Source organism: Gorilla gorilla, chromosome 18 (genome assembly GCF_029281585.2).
Source record: "Gorilla gorilla gorilla isolate KB3781 chromosome 18, NHGRI_mGorGor1-v2.1_pri, whole genome shotgun sequence".
NCBI classification, from domain to species: domain Eukaryota; kingdom Metazoa; phylum Chordata; class Mammalia; order Primates; family Hominidae; genus Gorilla; species Gorilla gorilla.
In genome coordinates this window covers 98,136,017-98,156,862 of record NC_073242.2, presented here as the reverse complement: position 1 = coordinate 98,156,862, position 20,846 = coordinate 98,136,017, and the positions used below count along the sequence as shown (strand labels likewise).

General features: G+C 43.2%; 1 protein-coding gene and 1 non-coding gene across 3 annotated transcripts in view; one reads left to right on the top strand and one right to left on the bottom strand.

The window, feature by feature from the left end:
* Window positions 1–20,846, bottom strand: part of TANGO6 (transport and golgi organization 6 homolog) — a 241,422-nt gene that overhangs the window by 152,590 nt on the left and 67,986 nt on the right. For both annotated transcript variants that reach the window (XM_019011975.4, XM_063699676.1), the window contains exons 12-14: window positions 14,081–14,215; window positions 5,213–5,728; window positions 2,988–3,045 (exon numbers count right to left, since the gene is read on the bottom strand). In XM_019011975.4, the coding sequence (XP_018867520.3) occupies window positions 2,988–3,045; window positions 5,213–5,728; window positions 14,081–14,215 (709 nt within the window). The remainder of the gene's footprint in view (window positions 1–2,987; window positions 3,046–5,212; window positions 5,729–14,080; window positions 14,216–20,846) is intronic.
* LOC115931119 (U7 small nuclear RNA) lies at window positions 6,343–6,406 on the top strand. Its single transcript, XR_004067673.1, has one exon. It is a non-coding gene; the product is annotated as a U7 small nuclear RNA (small nuclear RNA).

The window sequence follows — 20,846 nt, the reverse complement described above, 5'->3', positions numbered from 1 at the left end:
TGATCAGGCTGGTCTCGAACTCCTGACCTCAGGTGATCCACCCACCTCGGCCTCCCAAAGTGCTGGGATGATAGGCGTGAGCCACAGAGTAGTTTGTTAAATATCAATAACTGACAGAATCGGCCTACTTAGGCTTCAGATCTGAGAAGTTACAGAGATCACCACATTATTACCTAGTCATCCAACAGTAGACATAATAGTGAAGATTCTGATGATGATAACAACACTAAAATATTAATAGCTAACACATATTGAACACTGTGTGCTAAGCAGTTGCAAGGAATTAACTCATTTAATCCTAAAATTAAGCCCCCTTTTTATTAATAAACATTTTATGATAGAATAGTAAACTAATATTGACACTTTATTATCAACTGAAGTTTATAATTTATTCAAATTTCCTTAGTTTTCCCCTAATGTCCTTTTTTTTTTCTTTTTTTCTGAGACGGAGTCTCACTCTGTTGCCCAGGCTGGAGTGCAGTGGTGCGATCTCGGCTCACTGCAACCTTGGCCTCCTGGGTTCAGCCAAGGCTGAACCTCCTGGGTTCAGACAATTCTCGTGTCTCAGTCTCCCAAGTAGCCGGGATTACAGGTGCCCGCCACCACACCTGGCTAACTTTTTTTGGTGTTTTTTTGTAGAAATGAGGTTTCACCATGTTGGCCAGGCTGGTCACAAACTCCTGACCTCAAGTGATCTGCTTGCTTCGGCCTCCCAAAGTGCTTGGGATTACAGGCATGAGCCACTGCTCCTGGCCCTAATGTTCTTTTTCTATTTCAGAATCCCATCTATCACATTACATTTAGTCATCATATTTCCTTAGGCTCTGACAATTGTAGCCCTCTCCCCTTTTATTAAATTTTATTTTGGCCAGGTGCGATGGCTCACGCCTATAATCTTAGGACTTTGGGAGGCCGAGGCGGGCGGATCACCTGAGGTCAGGAGTTCGATCGAGACCAGCCTGACCAACATGGAGAAACCCCCGTCTCTACTAAAAATACAAAATTAGCCAGGTGTGGTGGCACATGCCTGTAATCCCAGCTACTCGGGAGGCTGAGGCAGGAGAATCACTTGAACCCGGGAGGCGGAGGTTGCAGTGAGCTGAGATCGCGCCATTGCACTCCAGTGTGGGCAACAAGAGTGAAACTCCGTCTCAAAAAAAAAAAAAAAAATTTTTTTATTGTATTTTTTTGATAATAGTTTTATTGAGCTATATAACTCACATACCACACAATTCACCCATTTAAAGTTCGTAACTCGGCTGGGCGTGGTGGCTGATGCCTGTACTCAGGAGGCTGAGACACGAATCGCTTGAACCCGGGAGGCGGAAGTTGCAGTGAGCCAAGATTGCGCCACTGCACTCCAGCCTGGGCGACAGAGTGAGACTCCATCTTAAAAAAAAAAGTGCATAACTCAATGGTTTCCTAGCATACTCACAGAGCTGTGCAACTGTCACCACAAGAATCTGGGAACATTTTCATCACCCCAAAAAGAAGTCTTGTATCCTTTACCTATCACCCTCAACTATTTCTCCTTTACCCCAGCCCTAGGAAAGCACTAATCTATTTTCTGTCTCTAAAAAATTGCCTATTCTGGACATTTCATGTAACTGGAATCATATAAAATATAGTATTTTGTGGCCAGTTTCTTTCACTTACCATGTTTTCATGGTTCATCCATATTGTGGCATGTATCAGTCCTTCATTTTTATAGCCAATAATATTCCATTGCATATATATATCACATTTAGTTTATCCATTCATCAACTGATGGTTGTTTGAGCTATTTCCACCTCTTGGCTATTGTGAATAATACTGCTGTGAACATTCACACACAAGGTTTTGTGCAGACATATGTTTTCATTTATCGGGTATATTCCTGGGAGTGGAATTGCTGGGCCAAGTAGTAACTCTATGTTTATCTTTTTGAGGAACTGCCAGACTGTTTTCCAAAGTGGCAGTACCATTTCACATTCCTATTTAGTCCCCTTTTCACAGATAACAAAAAATTGAAGCCCACAGGGATTAAGTAATTTGCCAACGCATGGTAATGGGATGGCCAACCCAGGTGGTCTGTTGACTGTACCTCACTGATGGAGCCAACGGAAACTGAGTTAACTCTGACCTCATCATGTCTGCTTCTGGACCTTTTGGGAAGGGTGCCTTATTCTCTACATCCTCTCTAGATTTGGAGCCCACAAGTTAAAGGGGATGTGGAGAACAACAAAGAACCATAAAAAGAGAAATAAAGTTACTGCAAACAATTTTTTGATAAGAAAATATTTAATACCCTGAGTTCTTTTAGCTTAACGAGAGAGCAAAGGTGCATATAGACAGTAGTTGAGGCTGGGCGTGGTGGCTCATGCCTGTAATCCCAGCACTTTGGAAGGCCAAGGTGGGTGGATCACTAGAGGTCAGAAGTTCGAGTCCAGCCTGACTAACATGGTGAAACCTTGTCTCTACTAAAAATATAAAAAATGAGCTGGGCGTGGTGGCGGGTACCTGTAATCCCAGCTACTTGGGAGGCTAAGGCAGGAGAATCACTTGAACCTGGGAGGCAGAGGTTGCAGTGAGCCGAGATCACACCACCGCACTCCAGCCTGGGTGACAGAGCAAGACTCTGTCTCAAAAAAAAAAAAAAAAAAAAAAAGACAGTAGCTGACTAACATAAAAGGTTAATGTGATAAGAGTTCATGTGTGAGTCATTCTTTACCTCCTTGAATTAGAGAAAATACGATTTAATCTATAGAATATGTAAACATTAATAAAAACTTCCTCATCATTATGAGACACTGAAACTCTTTAGGGACTCTTTGGAAACCCTTCAGGAATATTATTATTATGACTTAAAGTGTCCTAGCTAGGAGGCAGGAAGATGGACAAAATGACCAGTAGTCTCCTGGCCCTAGGACTTTAGAGATTTTGTGCAAATAAACATGATACAGTCTCTGGTCCACATACTTAAAGTCCTTTAACCAGAACTGACTTACCCTGTATTGCAGATAGATATACAAAAGTGTCTTCATGTTCCAAGTTTTCCAAGAATATCTGGAACCACAAAATACAGCAGTGATAAGATTTACAAAGAACGAGGAAGATTTAAGAGGCTCCCTTATCAGCAGCTCAAAGGAGTAAATGCTTCACTTCTTGTTTTTCTTAGCTAGAAACTGGTCTGACAGAGTTTTGTGGGGGAAATGGCATATATGCTTAAGTCTCATTTTTATAACCATTAAAAAAGTATAGAAACTGGGGGAGATACTTGTATTCTTCCAGCAGTAGTCCTGGAAACCGATGGAAGAACAATCCTCAACATTTTTCCATGACAGCCATGGTGAATAACATTCTCACATATGGCATGACAGACTATGGGGTGTGACACACAAGAGACAAGGTTTAGGGTTATGTGCAATGGATGGCACATTTGCTGCAATTTGATCCTCTTCTCTTGCACTCACAAAGCATATGGAAGTGCAAGTGAGATAGAGATGTTATTATTGAGATAACTTTGAATCTGTTCTAATTTATTTTTGAAAATCTTGTAAATTTCAGCACTTTAATTGATATTAGTAACAAATTACTCTCAAAATATCTTACAATTTAGGAACCTATCAGGGGTATCAACTACAGTGAGTACAGCTTATCTGGAAGATATTACATGATATGTTAGGTTTAGGCCCCAACATGAGAGCCAGAGAAAGGAAGATGGAAGTGTCTGCTCCATATATAATGCTGTGTTCTTCGCTGGCACAGTAATTCTTGACATCAACTTGATGCTGCTGGTCTCTACATGTGAAGTATGTATGGAGAGCCTAAAATTACCCCAGTTAGGAAGACGGCCAGTTTTGAAGGTAGGGAATCTTTTATGGAGTAAGCAAGGGAAGCTTAATTTAGGGTAATGGCCATGGAAATAAAGAGGATAAGATACATTTGAAAGACTTCTTTGAAAAAAGAATTGACAGGACTTGGTGACCAATTATGTACAGCAGAAGAAGGTTTAATTAAGCTAAACAAAAATTCCAAGATGTTCATTAAATTCACCTTCAAATAGGTGTATAAAAGGATATTTAAGGCCAGGCGTGGTGGCTCATGCCTGTAATCCCAGCACTTTGGGAGGCCGAGGTGGGTGAATCACTTGATGTGAGGAGTTCAGCACCAGCTTGGCTAACATGGTGAAACCTCATCTCAACTAAATGTACAAAAATTAGCTGGGTGTGTTGGTGGGCACCTGTAATCCCAGCTACTTGGGAGGCTGAGGCAGAAGAATCACTTGAACCCAGGAGGTGGAAATTGCAGTGAGCTGAGATCGCACCACTGCACTCCAGCCTGGGCGACGGAGCGAGACCCTGTCTCAAAAAAACAAAACAAAACAAAACAAAAAACAGCTATTTCACCACGATGAAGGGAGAGAAGAGGGGAGGAGACCCAGTTTTGCCCAATGCCCCACTAAAGATGCCCAGAGAAAACAGGTGGCTTATCTGGGCTGGGTCACAGTGTTGAAGCAGACCTATTTATCACAAAAGGTACTTTCCCATCTCTGGGAATTTGTTCATGCTATCCCACCCCTCTTTCATCTGCTCAAACTTTACCAGTTTGTTATGGCCATATTAAGGCCTACATCCTCCAGAAGATTTCCATTTTCTCTTTTTCCTGACTGCCCACAGCATTTCTTGCATGCAAAAATTTTGAAGGACAGGTGTGGTGGCTCATGCCTGTAATCCCAGCACTTTGGGAGGCCGAGGCAGGTGGATCACGAGGTCAGGAGATCGAGACCATCCTGGCTAACATGGTGCCCGTCTCTACTAAAAATACAAAAAATTAGCCGGGCGTGGTGGCAGACACCTGTAGTCCCAGCTACTCGGGAGGCTGAAGCAGGAGAATGGCGTGAACCCAGAAGGCGGAGCTTGCAGTGAGCCAAGATTGCACCACTGCACTCCAGCCTGGGGGACAGAGCGAGATTCCATCTCAAAAAAAAAAAAAAAAAAAAAATTGGCACTCAGTTCATATTCAATTGAGGAGTTTAAGTCTTTCCTGTGTCTAAATAAATCTTTCCTGTGTCTAAGTGTTGCCTCCTCACAGAATTCACAAATTTCTGGAGGGTGGTCCAGAACAGCACTTGACACATAGTCCAGGCTCCAAAAATACTTGAGTTGAATGAATGCTCCTGGACGGCTGCCCAACCCTGTGCCCATGTGTCTTTACAGTGTGTTCTACTCACCTTGAGAAGCTTCTCTTGCATCTCAAGGGCTTTTGCTTCTCTCTGCTCTATCCAGCAGGAAAGAGTACGCAGGGCAGCAGCCCGTGTTGGAATTTGAGGGTCATAAGCTGACAAAAGAACCTCTTGGAGCTGTTCTGTGGTTACGCTTCCAGATTTCTGACTTGTAGTAGTGCTGGGCTCATTGACTCCTTGAGGAATGATTGGAGCATTTGACTGCAGGCCTGTCTGGGGGGCTGTCTCATGGCTCTGCTGTTGTTCAAGGTGGCTATGAGCTACATCAGTGGGTCTTTCATGACTGGTTTGTTGCTGCTCTTCTATTTTCCCTTCCAGATCTTTTCTGTTCAGTGTACTTTGGGCAGCCATGCTGACGGCCTCAGTGGCAAAGGCTCCATGGGTAGAGATGGTGATGCGGAGATCAACAGCGAGTTCTTGGATGACCGGATCAGGGTATGTGTTGGATACCTTCTCCAACAGAGGCAGCAACTGCTTCAGAACAGCAAAATCACTTGACTTCAACTACAAAATGAAATAAAAAATGTCAAACCCAAATTAACATAGCAAATTTCAATATGACCTGAGCACCAGGAAACATATTCTGAGAAAAAAGGGCAGGGATCAAATCTTGCTCATGGTGTAATCAGTGTATTGCCTGGGTCCAGCACTGAATACCATTTGTTGAATAATCATACCTAACATTTATTGAACACTTATCATATACAGGTTCTTTTCTAAGATAAAACACACACACACACACACATTCATATCCTTGTGATATAACGACTATTATTATCTACATTTTAAACAGGTGGAAACAGAACGGTTAAGTAACATGCCCAAGGTCACAAACTGGAAGATAGTAAGATGTGAACTCAAGAAACTGGGATCAGAGCCCACACTCTCACCCAATACCCTACACAGTCTCCCTTGAAAAGATAAGGCTGTTCTTAACTACATGATCTAAAGTGGCCAGTCAGTATGCAAGTGCACCATAGATCTGGAAGGGATCACGGAGAAAATGGGAAGAAAGGGATTTCTTCTGGAAAGTGGAAGTGAAAATTATATAACATTTTATTCTCCATGGAAGCTTTGTCTGAATAATGTCATATGCCTTACTACTAAGAAAGGTGCATGAGTGTTACAGCTCTTTTAGAATTTGTCTAGCAGGTTTTCTGGTCTTCACTGGAAAGCACCCCCCCCACCCACTGCCACCCAAAAGGTGTATGTATGATCAATGAAAAGTAAGAATCAATGGTAATACTTTTCTGTTTGAAAACACTGGAGAAATTATCAGATGAGTCTTCGGGAGGCCCTGAAAATTTGAATACCTTAAGGATCTTAAGTCCTTTTTATTGGCCAACGTGGCGAAACCCCATCTCTACTAAAAATACAAAAATCAGCTGGGCATGGTGGCATGTGCCTGTAGTCCCAGCTACTCGGGAGGCTGAGGCAGGAGAATCGCTTAAACCCGGGAGGCAGAGGTTGCAGTGAGCTGAGATCACGCCACTGCCCTCCAGCTTGGGCAACAGAGCGAGACTCTGACTCAAAAAAAAGAAAAAAAAATCCTTTTTATTTTTATTTTTTTCTTTTCTTTTTGGAAACGGAGTCTTGCTCTGCTGCCTAGGCTGGAGTGCAATGGCGTAATCTCGGCTCACTGCAACCTCCACCTCCCGGGTTCATGCCATTCTCCTGCCTCAGTCTCCCGAGTAGCTGGGACTACAGGCACACGCCACCATGCCTGGCTAATTTTTTATAGTTTAGTAGAAACGGGGTTTCACCATGTTGGCCAGGCTGGTCTTAAACTCCGGACCTCAGGTGATCCGCCCACCTTGGCCTTCCAAAGTGCTGGAATTACAGGCATGAGCCACCGTGCCCGGCCGAGACATTTTCAAATAATTATATTAGTATTATCGTTATGCTAAACTTCATTCAGTGCGTCTGTTGTATCGTGGACTTTTTTAAAGCATCTAAAATGAGAATAATTTATCTACAGTCTATTTGGCCTCTTTTTCATTTCTCTTCTATATAACAATTTCTTCTAAAAAAAAAAAAAAACCAGCCAAGACAAATAGATCAATGGGACAGAATAGAAAGGCCAGAAATAGACCCAGATAAATAGAGTCAACTGAACTTTGACAAAGGAGCAAAGGCTTTAAATGGAAAAAAAAAAATACAGTATTTTTTTCTTTTTTTTTTAATTGGAACAAGTGTCAGTAGAAAAGAAAGACAGTTTTTTCAACAAATGGTGCTGGAACAACTGGCATACACATGTGAAAAAATTAATCTAGACACAGACCTTGCACCTTGCACAAAAATTAACTTGAAATGGATCATAAACCTAACTGTCAAATACAAAACTATAAAACTCCTACAAGTTAACATAGTAGAAAATTGAGATGACCTCTTAAAAGCAATGACCTTTTAAATACAACAGCAAAGGCATGATCTATGAAAGAAATAGTTAAAAACCTGGACCTTATTAAAATTAAGAATGTCTGCTCTGCAAAAGAAACTGTCAAGAGAATGAGAAGACAAACTACAGAATGAGAGAAAATATTTGTAAAAGACATATCTGAAAAAGGACTAATATCCAAAATATACAAAGAACTCTTAAAACTCAATAAGAAAATGAACAACCTGACTTAAAAATGGGCAAAAGACCTTAACAGATAGGTCTACCAAAGAAGAATACCCTATCAAAGAAGACATACAGATGGCAAATAAGCATAGGAAGACATACTCAATGTCATAAGTCATTAGGGAATTGCAATTTTTTCTTTTTTTTGAGATAGAGTCTTGCTCTATTGCTCAGGCTGGAGTGCAATGGCACAATCTTGGCTCACTGCAACCTCCACCTCCCAGGTTCAAGCGATTCCTCCACCTCAGCCTCCTGAGTAGCTGGGACTCCAGGTGCGGCCACCATGCCTGGCTAATTTTTGTATTTTTAGTAGAGTCAGGGTTTTGCCATGTTGCCGGGGCTGGCCTCAAACTCCTGACCTCATGTGATCCGCCCACCTCAGCCTCCCAAAATGCTGGGATTACAGGCGTAAGCCACCACACCCGGCTTCCCACCCACCCCTCTTTGCATCCACAGAGTTCTCAATCCTGGGCATGGCAGAAGCACCTTGATCCCTCCCTGATCAAGGGTGTGACCTGGGATCCCTGGCCTCGGGGCTGGACAACCAGGTGCCCACAACCTGTATGGGGGTATTTACTCATTGAACATCTAGCCCCCGGGGTTGTCCAGGGAAATGCACTGGGTGGCAGCAGCTATCTGAGGAGTTTGTTTTTGTTTTTTTTTTTTTGAGACGGAATTTCGCTCTTGTCACCCAGGCTGGAGTGCAATGGCCTGATCTCAGCTCACTGCATCCTCCGCCTCCCACGTTCAAGCGATCCTCCTGCCTCAGCCTTTCAAGTAGCTGGGATGACAGGTGCCCGCCATCATACCCGGCTAATTTTTTTATATTTTTAGTAGAGATGGGGTTTTGCCATTTTGGCCAGGCTGGTCTCGAACTCCTGACCTCAGGTGATCTTCCCACCTCAGCCTCCCAAAGTGCTGGGATTACAGGCATGAGCCACCGTGCCCAGCTGAGGAGACTTTTTTTTTTTGAGAGGGAGTTTCACTCTTGTTGCCCAGGCTGGAGTGCAATGGTGTGATCTCAGCTCACTGCAACTTCTGCCTCTTGGGTTCAAGCAATTCTCCTGCCTCAGCCTCCCGAGTAGCTGGGCTGGTCTGGAACTCCTGACCTCAGGTGATCCTCCCGCCTCGGCCTCCCAAAGCACTGGGATTATAGGCGTGAGCCACTGGCACCTGGCCAAAGCTCTGAAAATCTTTAACGATGTGTATAAATGAGCACAATGAAGACAATTCCAGAAATAGATGGTTTAATCTCAAAAGCAAAAAGAATTAGAGAGAACTAGTCAGCTGAGTTAACTGGAAAGTCATTTTCTTTTTAAGTTGTAAAATTGGAGGCACTGTGGTTTGCAAGTAAGGGCTTTTTTAGCCAGTTTGATCACCTGCATACAAGCAGTTGAAGGATGCCTCTCCACTCTAGGGAAATTCTGATAAAAGACTGGATTACCTAGAGGATAATCAAGTGAAAGCCTGTGAAAACAAGAAGCATGGCTCTCCTTTGCCCCTGATAACACATGACTAACATTCACAACACTCCCATGGGTGTGCCCAGATCTGGAGGTTGCTCCCTATGGGTGAGGGCAGTGTTTTTCAACTTTTTGAGCCCATGCCCTTTTGAAAAAACAAAACAAAACAAAACAAAACAAATCATGCCTCCTTCATTAGACATCATCTTTCCTTTCTTCCTTTTATTCTTTCTTCCTTCCATTTATCCATCCATTCAAAAACTGTTAATTAAGTACCTACTGTGGCAGGTTTATTAAATATGGCAGAAAGTAAGACATCTCTAAATGAGGCTGCTTGAAAGCAACAGCAATTAAGAAGGATTGTCTGCTCTTTGGAGTTCTATATAACAGCTTGAAATAATGGGAATTTTCCCAAGCAGTTCTATAGAGCACCCAAATTGGGCTCGGTGAAGAAGAGAAAGGACAGCATTGTAGCACAGGAACTGACTCAACCAATTCGCCTCACCAGCATGCAACAGATTTCAGCGGCTCGTCCCTCTCTCCCCTTCCTCCATTCTGCAATAGACCTCTAGCTTGCTTACCACTACTTCTACCCCAGCCTCTAATCATTTGCAATGATTGTAATATGTAAGTCAACAGCACCTAAAACACAGTCCATGCTCCTGGTAACCTTTCTGCCAAAGAGTCTGAGCAATGGTCTTTGATCAAAAACATGACCTAAGCAGGCCAGGCGCGGTGGCTCACGCCTGTAATCCCGGCGCTTTGGGAGGCGGAAGTGGGCAGATCACCTGAGGTCGGGAGTTCGGGACTAGCCTGACCGACATGGAGAAACCCCGTCTCTACTACAAAAAAAAAATACAAAATGAGCCGGGCGTTGTGGTGCATGACTGTAACCCCAGCTACTTGGGAGGCTGAGGCAGGAGAATCGCTTGAACCCAGCAGGCGGAGGTTGCGGTGAGCCGAGATCACGCCATTGCACTCCAGCCTGGGCAACAAGAGCAAAACTCCATCTCAAAACAAAACAAAACAAAACAAAACATGACCTAAGCAGTGTAGAGTAAGACCAAGCTAAAGACCCCTTCCCCTTTAGAGAAGAGATGCACCTTTTCTCTCCCAATAATGGGCCCCCACCCCAGTAGAATCTAGATTTAAAGATTTGGAGCCCAGCTTTTAACCAGAAGCTCTGCTGCCTCCCTGGAACAACATGGTTTTGGTTTTTCCTAAAGAAGGTCTAGAATGGTCTGCTCAGCCTCGTGCTTTAGAGACCAATGGACAATACAACATTATGCAGAAACTGCTTCTTGAGGGGACAGGGAGGAGTAACAAATGTATAATACTTTTAGTGGTGACTAACTCTGAAATTTAGAAAATGAGCCTGGAATTACAGTTATCTTGTCAGCAGTCTTTTTTTTTTTAATTATAAATTTTTGTTTGTTTGTTTTGAGATGGAGTCTTGCTCTGTTGCCAGGCTGGAGTGCAGTGGCGTGGTCTCTGCTCACCGTAACCTCCCCCTCCTGGGTTCAAGCGATTCTCCTGCCTCAGCCTCCCAAGTAGCTGGGATTATAGGCATGCGCCACCAAGCCTGGCTGATTTTTGTATTTTTAGTAGAGATGGGGTTTCACCACGTTTGCCAGGCTGGTCTTGAACTCCTGACCTCGTGATCCGCCCGACTTGGCCTCCCGAAGTGCTAGGATTACAGGCATGAGCCACTGCGCCCGGCCTTTTTTTTTTTTTTTTAATTTATTTGTTGCTGTTGTTGTCAGCAGTCTTAAATACATGCTTTTTCCAAATTAACTCCTCTTCCCAGACACAATGTTCTAATAATCACTTTGATTACATAAATTAGAAACAAAAAAGGTTCAGATGATGTTAGATTCTTTTTTAATTAGCCAAAACAACGAATCCTAGTAAGAAATAGGAAAAAACAGTATACTGTTAGCCTGACAATGATTAACTGAAAACACAATTCAGAACCATGACATTGGTTTTTCTAATACAAAGAAAGAAAATCCAGCATTACTATAGAAGCCATTTACAAATCCATGATTCAAACAGAAAAAAAGTAGTAGATCTAGGGCAAAGGTATAGGCGGTGACGTGCTTATGTTCACTTAACTAACTGCAAAGTCAGAGGAATGCCGGATGTAATCAGTGAGTCAGGATGGCTCACAGAAAGGCAGGGGCCTGCAAGGTATAACCTTGATATCAGTCAGGTGAGTCTGTCTTAGAACACAACTAATGTGCACAGCCAGCCCTCCAACAATGGGCTTCTAGAAAGGGAAATGGAGATTTTTGTGATCTATCTTACATTGGGATGTGGTTTGAAATGATAAGTGTGAAGTAAAGAGAAGCCAAAAAAAAAAAAAAAAGCACACTCTCACCTTGTGGAAAAAGACTATTCAAATCAATATTCAACCAAAAAAAAAAAAAAAAAAACAAAAATCTATTTGGCCAACTAAATCCAATAAGAATACAACTTAAGAAAAATGATTCCGGCTGAGCGTGGTGGCTCATGCCTGTAATCCTAACGCTTTGGAAGGCCGAGGCGGGTGGATCACCTGAGGTCAGGGGTTCGAGACCAGCCTGGCCAACATGGCAAAACCCTGTCTCTACTATAAATACAAAAAATTAGCTGGGCGTGGTGGCGCATGCCTGTAATCCCAGCTACTTGGGAGGCTGAGGCAGGAGAATTGCTTGAACCGAGGAGGCGGAGGCTGCAGTGAGCCGAGATTGTGCCACTGCATTCCAGTCTGGATGACAAAGTAAGACTCTGTCTGAAAAAAAAAAGAAAAGAAAAAAGAAAAACGATTCCATTGGTGAAACTTTCCTTGATAGTTCTTTTTTTTTTTTTTTTTTGAGACGGAGTCTCGCTCTGTTGCCCAGGCCGGAGTGCAGTGGCGCGATCTCGGCTCACTGCAACCTCCGCCCACTGCAACCTCCGCCTCCCAGGTTCACGCCATTCTCCTGCCTCAGCCTCCCAAGTAGCTGGGACTACAGGCATCCGCCACCTTTTTTTTGTATTTTTAGTAGAGACGGAGTTTCACTGTGTTAGCCAGGATGGTCTCGATCTCCTGACCTCCTGATCCGCCCACCTCGGCCTCCCAAACCTTGATAGTTCTAACAGCAAGGGTATACTATGGCTCTAGAAACTGAACCAAAGGCTTTTTTTTTAAAACAATATGGAAAATATATAATTAGAAGTGCTAAGTAAATCTACAAGAAATGGGCTTCACACTAATAACAGGCCCAGACAAAATTCCCTTTCCTTTTAGACAGGCTAGTGAAAGGTATATTCTAATACATCGAGAATCAGAATCAGATTTGAATCCTGAAGCTCAAAAATCCATTCCCAGAGGGTATCCTACTCATTGCTAAGGGTTATGAGCAGGCTGGCTGCAGGGTAGATTTCATAAGACTCACACTAAGCCTATTCTGCTTTCCTGCAGACTCCTCACCTAACTCGGTATGTAATCAGCCAGTCACACACACATGCATGGTCTAGCCCTTGACTATCTTTTGTCCTTGCAGGCATGCTCTTCCCCTTGGTCTCTACAATTCACCAACACCAGCCTTCTATCAGTGTCTCAAGTATACCAAGCTCTTTGCTGCTTCTAAGCCTTTGTACGTGATGTTTTCCTTACTTGGAAGAGTTTCCTTCAAATCTTAGCTTACACTTACACTTCCTCAGTGGAAATCTTCCCAGCCTAGGTTAGATGTTATGTGCTCTTGGTACCCGCCACTTCTCTTTTGAGACCCTTCATTCAATTCTAAGTACATTTCTGAACAGTCATTTAGCGTCTGACTTCCTTACTGGACTGCAAGTTTCATGACGGTCTGCCCTATCCCCTGCTGTATTCCCAGCACCCTAGCTTAGTATGTGTGACACACAAGTATGCAATATGTAGGTTTTGTTTGTTTGTTTGTTTAATTTTTTCTGAGATGGAGTTTCGCTCTTGTCACCCAGGCTGGAGTGCAATGACACGATTTCGGCTCACTGCAACCTCTGGCTCCTGGGTTCAAGCAATTTTCCTGCCTCAGCCTCCCGAGTAGCTGGGATTACAGGCACCCGCCACCACGCCCAGCTAATTTTTTAAAAATATTTTTAGTAGAGACGGGGTTTTGCCATGTTGGCCAGGCTGGTCTCAAACTCCTGACCTCAGGTGATCCACCAAACTCGGCCTCCCAAAGTGCTGGGGTTACAGGCTCAGTGAGCCACCGCACCCAGCCAATATGTAGTATTTAAAAAAATAAATTTAAAAATTATAAATTAGGTATGTAAAAGACGTACACACTTAAAAGTGGCTGGAAGCAAAACTTTAACATGCTACCTGATATGGGATGAAGAATGAATCCTGTGCTAAAATGGAGCATTCAAAATAGATGGATCCTATGCAACCGGCAGGTTACTAAGGACTTTCCCCAACAACAGTAGCAGAAACAAGGGCTGAGCTTTGGAGAGTGAGAGCCAGAAAATCTAGTATTCACCTCAGATGCAAAACACCAGGCTAGATGTTCCCAAATTAAGATTGTAACAGGTAGAAAGGACCCTGCCCTTCTGATAGTGAAGTCTATGCAGGTGACAGAGTAGAAATGGTGCAACTTTCTTGTTCTCTACTTTGGAGAGAATTCTCATTAACAAACTAACTTCTTTATCCAGGTTCTCCTATGTACAATATCCATTCTTATTTCTCACAAGGATATGGAAGGAAAACAACTGGTATTTCACTTCTCCCTTCCCTCCATTCAAGCTTGCCTCATGTCTACAACTCACCTGAACAGCTCCTCCTAGCATGACAGCCACCAGCCCCATGGACATGCTCAGCGTCTGTGATTCCACGGTGCTCTCTGCCTGATGGGCCAGGCTTGCACAGGCTCTCTGCAATGTTGCTGCTACAAAGTCCACCACCTACCCAAAAAAGGGAATTGAGAATCAATGAGGAATGAAAAAAAAAAAAATCAAAATTCTCCTTACATCTTATGTCTACATCCTCATCTTCTTCATCTACATCATGATAGCAAGAACCATCCAGAACAACTGCTACTTACCATGCAGATGTGATGTTCAGTGTTTTTTTTTTTTTTAAACATTTACCGGTTTATTATAAAGGTTATTACAAAGGACACAGATGAACAGACAGATGGATAGGACAAGCGGGTGGGGGTGTAGCTTCCACGCCCTCTCTGGGCTAGCCCCACTCCCAGCATCTCCACATGTTCAGCAAGCGGGAAGCTCCCAAGTGTTCCACATGTACAATCTCATTCAGTTCTCATATCAACTCTATGAGGTCAGTACTATTATCCTCATTGTGAAATGAAGAATCTGAGACTTTAAAAGGTTGTTTGTTTAAGGCCATACACTTAATAAATGAGAAAGCCTATTCATACTTTTCCAAATGTTTTAATATGCTACTCCAACTTCCTTAACTTTTCATGAATTTTGCCTGAAAATTAAAAAGCAAAATGACTTGTAAATTAACTCAAAATGGATCACAGACTGCAATGCAAAATACAAAATTATAAACTCCTAGAAGATAACATGAAAAATCTAGATGATCTTGGGTATGGTGATGACTTTTCAGATACAACACCAAAGGCACAATCCGTGAAAGAAAGTAATGATAAACTGGACTTTACTGAAGTTAAAAATTCCTGCTCTGCGAAAGACACTGTCAAGAGAATACAAAGAGAAGCCACAGACTGGCAGAAAATATTCATCCAAAATAGTCTGACAAGAGACTGTTTTCCAAAATTTACAGAGAACTCTTAAAGCTCAATAATAAGAAAACCTGGGTTGAGCACGGTGGCTCACGCCTGTAATCCCAGCACTTTGGGAGGCCGAGGTGGGTAGATCACTTGAGGTTAGGAGTCGAGACCAGCCTGGCCAACATGGTGAATCCTGTCTCTACCAAAAAATTATCTGGGCATGGTGGCACACCTGTGGTCTCAGCTACTCGGGAGGCTGAGGTGGAAGAATCACTTGAACCAGGAAATGAGGTTGCAGTGAGCTGAGATAGCACCACTACACTCCAGCCTGGGCAACAGAGTGAGACCCTATCTCAAAAAAAAAAAAAAATTAGCCAGGCATAGTGGCAAGTGTCTATAGTCCCAGCTACTCAGGAGACTGAGGTGGGAGGACTGCTTGAGCCCAGGAAGTCAAGGCTGCAGTAAGCCATGATGGTGTCACTGCACTCCAGCCTGTGTGACAGAGAGAGATCCTATCTTGAAAAGAAAAGAGCCCAATTAAAAATGAGCAAAAGTCCTGAACTGACATCTCACCAAAGAAAATATACAGATGGCAAAAAAGCATATGAAAAGATGCTCCACATCCTATGTCACTGGAGAACTGGAAATGAAAGCACTGGTGATATACTGTTACACACCTAATAGAATGGCCAAAATCCAGAGAACTGATTTCACCAGGAATGCTGGTGAGGATGGAGATCAACAGGAGCTCTCATTCATTCATTGCTGCTGGGAATGCAAAATGGTACAGCCACTTAGGCAGACAGTTTGGCAGTTTCTTACAAAACTAAACATACTTTCACCATACAATCTAGCCATTGCTTGCCTTGATATTTATCCAAATGAGTTGAAAACTTACAAAAACCTGCACATGGTTATTTATAGCAGCTCTAGTCATAATTGTTAAAACTTGGAAGTAACCAAGATGTCCTTCAGTAGGTGAATGCATCAATAAACTGTGATACATCCAAACAATGGAAAAACAGCACCAAAAAATGGGCAATCAAGCTATGAAAAGACATGGAGGAAACTCGAATGCATATTACTAAGGGAAAGAAGCCAAGCTGAAAAGGCTACATGCTGTATGATTTCAACCATATTACATTTTGGAAAAGGCAAAACTATGGAGACAGTAAAAAGATCAAGGGTTGCCGGGGTGAGGAGAGAGGGAGAACAGAACAGGTGGAGCATAGAGGATTTTTAGGGTGGTGAAACTATTCTGTATGATACCATCATGGTAGATACAGGGCATTGCAAATTTGTCCAAATCCATAGGCTGTACAACACCAAGAGTGAGCCCTAGTGTAAACTATGGACGTTGGGTGGTGATGTGTCAATGTAGACTGATCAGCTGCAAAAAATGCATCACTCTGGTGGGAGATGGTGACAATGGAGGAGGCTATGTTGTGTGAGTGCAGGGAGTGTAAGGGAAATCTCTGTCTCTTCTGTTCAATTTTGTTGTGAATCTAAAACTGCTCTAAAAAAAACTCTTTATAAAAAATGACCTGTTACTTTCTGACTATGTCAGAGGGTCCTGGATCTGCTTCTCAAAAGGAGGTTTCCTCCTCAGGGATTCCTGCCCTGACTCACTCCCGACATTTTGACAGTCTAATTCTAGTAAGTAAAGAATGGAGGGGTAGTGTTCAGTTTCATCTAGAAGCCAGTGTCTTCGAACCATCTGTGCAAATGATCGACAGTAGTTATCCCCAACCCTTTTGGCACCAGGGACCGGTTTCACGGAAGACAATTTTTCCACACACTGGGGTTGGCAGGGGCAGGAGGGGGAGAGGGGTGGGGAATGGTTTCAGGATGAAACTGTTCCACCTCAGATCATCAGGTGTTAGTTAGATTCTCATAAGGACTGTGCAACCTAGATCCCTCGCATGCACGGTTCACAACAGGGTTCGTGCTCCTATGAGAATCTAATGCTGCTGCTGATCTGACAGGAGGCGGCGCTCAGGTGGTAAAGCTCACTTGCGCGCTGCTCACCTCCAGATATGCGGCCTGGTTCCTAACAGGCCACAGAACAGTACCAGTCCGTGGCCTGGGGGTTGGAGACCCCTGATCTAGAGTCTTTTTTTAAGTATTAAATATTCGAAAGTATTAAGACTGTTCCTAGACAAGATTTTATATAGCATTTGGCTAACAACTAAGCTTTAAATGGAATTAATTTGGTCAGCATCATTTTCAATGCATTTGGATTAATCACCTTAAGTAAAAACACCTTTGAATAAATGACAGCACACAAATACACATGCATGCACACACACATGCATACTTAGGATTAATGACTCAAAAGAGAGAAATCATTTTAGAAATGGAAAGGCTGAGAAGGTCATAATAAGCCTCCAAATAACATGCAAGCTTGCATGTTTAATTCTCTGGACAAATCACATGCTGTGCTAGAATCTTTATTGCAAGCTTAAAGTCAGAAGAATGGCTTGTTAACACTTGTCTTCTGAAGCAACGCAGGAAACTAGAAAGGTTATTAAAAGTTCCACTTACTGAAATGAACAATGCTGTTTAAGGCAGTTTTCACCACCTCCTCCATCCCTAAGATTTTATTCATACTAGAAGATAAGGACACTAGCGCTTTCTAGAGAAACTAGGTAGAAACTGTTTCTACTATCTTGGGCCAACTATGTTGCCTCCAGGGAGTTTTCTAAAGCACTCCTTAGCTGGGCACAGTGGCTAACGCCTGTAACCTAATACTTTGGGAGGCCAAGGCAGGAGATCACTTTAGGCCAGGAGTTCAAGACTAGCCTGGCAACAAAGTGAGACCCTGTCTCTACAAAAAATTAAAAAATTAGCCAGGCACAGTGGCACACATCTGTAGTCCTGGCTACCCAGGAAGCTGAGGTGGGAGGATTGCATGAGCCAAGGAGTTCAAGTTTGCAGTGAGCTGTGATTTAGCCACTGCACTCCAGCCTGGGCAACAAAGAGTGAGACCCTGTCTCTAACAACAATAACAAAAAATATATAAAGCATTCCTAAATTACTCAACTAGGACTATTTAGCCTTCCAACTTTTTCTAAATTCCTCTCCACTTTTTTTTTTTTTTTTTGAGACAGAGTTTAGCTCTGTCGCCCAGGCTGGAGTGCGGTGGCGTGATCTTGGCTCACTGTGACCTCCACCTCCCGGGTTCAAGCAATTCTCCTGCCTCAGCCTCCCGAGTAGCCTCCCAAAGTGCTGGGATAACAAGCATAAGCCACTGCGCCCATCCTCCACTATCTATGTGTGTGTGTGTGTGTGTGTGTGTGTGTGTAGATATCAAAACAAGTAGTATGATCCTATTACTAAAATAGACACTTTCTATGTTTGTATGTATGTTTAAAAAAAAAAAACCCAGGGAACTGTTAACTGTAAAGAGATAGCCAACAATCATTGCCATCTATGAAGTAGCCTTTCTGCCAAAAATTCTTTGTGTTAACCCCAAAACCCCTTACCCATTTGGACAGCAGCTCCTCCCCCTACTATACATTTCCTGTGATTTTGGTGGGGCTTCCAGCCACAAGAATAGGTGTGTGACTGAAGCCTGCTCTAAAATTTATATATGTTGTGGAGAGTAGGGACAGACCTTTACTTTTTACTTAAAACTTCTTATAAATGTACATAATTTTAAAAGCCAAATATTCCTGAAAGCTTATAGTGAAAAATAGCAGTGCCCTACATCATTTCTTCCCATCTGATTCAGGCTCTACAGAAGCAACCACTTTTAGTTTGGTTTAATAATAAACTGTTTAGTTTGTTAATAACATTAAGTCCAGGCGCGGTGGCTCATGCCTGTAATCCCAGCACTTTGGGAGGCCAAGGAAGGCAGATCACCTGAGGTTGGGAGTTTGAGACCAGCCTGACCAGCATGGAGAAACCCCGTCTCTACTAAAAATACAAAAATTAGCCAGGCATGGTGTCAGGTGCCTATAATCCTAGCTACTCGGGAGGCTGAGGCACAAGAATCGCTTGAACCCGGGAGGCAGAGGTTGCAGTAAGCCGAGATTGCGCTGCTGCACTCCAGCCTGGGCGACAGAGTGAGACTCTGTCTCAAAAAAAAAAAAAAAAAAAAAAAGTTAATAATTTTATTGAGGTATAGTAGTGTGCTTCTTGGCTTCTCCACATGCAGACATCTAGATTTCCAATTTCTCAAGTTGCTAGATCAGCTACTAGGGCCCAGACTGGCCTGGGCAATACAGTGAGACCCCATCTCTACAAAAAAAACAAAAACAAAAACAAAAACAAAAAAAACAATTAGTTGGGCATGGTGGTGCATGCCTGTAGTCCCAGCTATTTGAGAGGCTAAGGTGGGAGGATTGCTTGAACCCAGTGGGTGGAAGGCTGCAGTGAGCTATGATCTCGCCACTGAACTTTGCAACTTTGTTATTACCCTTTTTTTTTTTTTTTGAGTCTCACTCTGTCACTCAGGCTGGAGTGCAGCGGCGCAATCTCGGCTCAGTGCAACCTCCGCCTCCCGGGTTCAAGTGTTTTTCATGCCTCAGCCTTCCGAATAGCTGGGATTACAGGCGCTTGCCACCACACCCTGCTAATTTTTTTTTTTTTTTTTGAGAGATGGGGTCTTGCTATGTTGATCAGGCTGGTCTCGAACACCTGGGCTCAAATGCTCCGCTCACCTCGGCCTCCCAAGGTGCTGGGATTACAGGCGTGAGCCACCACACCTGGTCGGCTATTACCTTTTAGGTCTCTTCTCTCCTGCTCTGTTGTTCCCTGTGGCTTCCAGAGGGAGCAGATAAACGTGTTCAGTACACTGTCTTTCACCAGAAGTCTCTATTTTTTACATTATGAACTTCCCTGTTGTTTAAATGTTTTTTGTTTTTTGAGACGGAGTTTTGCTCTTGACACCCAGCCTGAAGCGCAGTGCAGTGGTGCGATCTCGGCTCACTGCAACCTCCGCCTCCCAAGTTCACGCAATTCTCCTGCTTCAGCCTCCCAGTAGTTGGGATAATAGGCATGTGCCACAATGCCTGGCTAATTTTTTGTATTTTTAGTAGAGATGGGATTTCACCATGTTGGCCAGGCTGGTCTCAAACTCCTGGCCTCAAGTGATCTGCCCACCTCAGCCTCCCAAAGTGCTGGGATTCCAGGCGTGAGCCACTGCTCCCGGTCTAGTTTTTGTATTTTCAGTAGAGGTGAGGTTTTGCCATGTTGCCCAGGCTGGTCTCGAACTCGTGGGCTCAGGCAATCCTCCTGCTTCAGACTCCCAAAGTGCTAAGATTACAGGTGTGAGCCATAGCACCCTGCCAAGATGTAATTTTCTAGTTTTCTTTTTGAATTTTTAGCTATGATTCTCCTATAAAGAAAGACTTTCCTTCATATACCATTTGGTTACCCTGACATACAATTCTTACAGGAAACACAAGACAAATGCTTTATTCTTTCCCTTTACTTAACAAGGTACAAAATAATGAGTTGATGCCCTGGCAATCCCAAAGACGTCCTATGAGGGTTTTTTTCTTTGACTCAGATTTTTATATCTTTGATGTACTTCAACCATTGCAGGCATTATTCCTTTTAATGATCTAATTGTCCTATCTATGGCAATGGGAGTCCCTTCAAGTTGGCTCCAGTGTGCTACAGATATGATCCCATTCATCTCAGGTCTCTTCCTTGTATTTAAGCACAACAAGATGCCTTGAGGCTTATAAATGTATGATTCCTGCCTGCCTCAGACTTCGAATCAACCTTATTCCATATAGAGCTTAGAATTCTTTTAGTAGAAAATGGTATTTAGAAACTATAAATTGGGCTGGGCACAGTGGCTCATGCCTGTAATCCCAGCACTT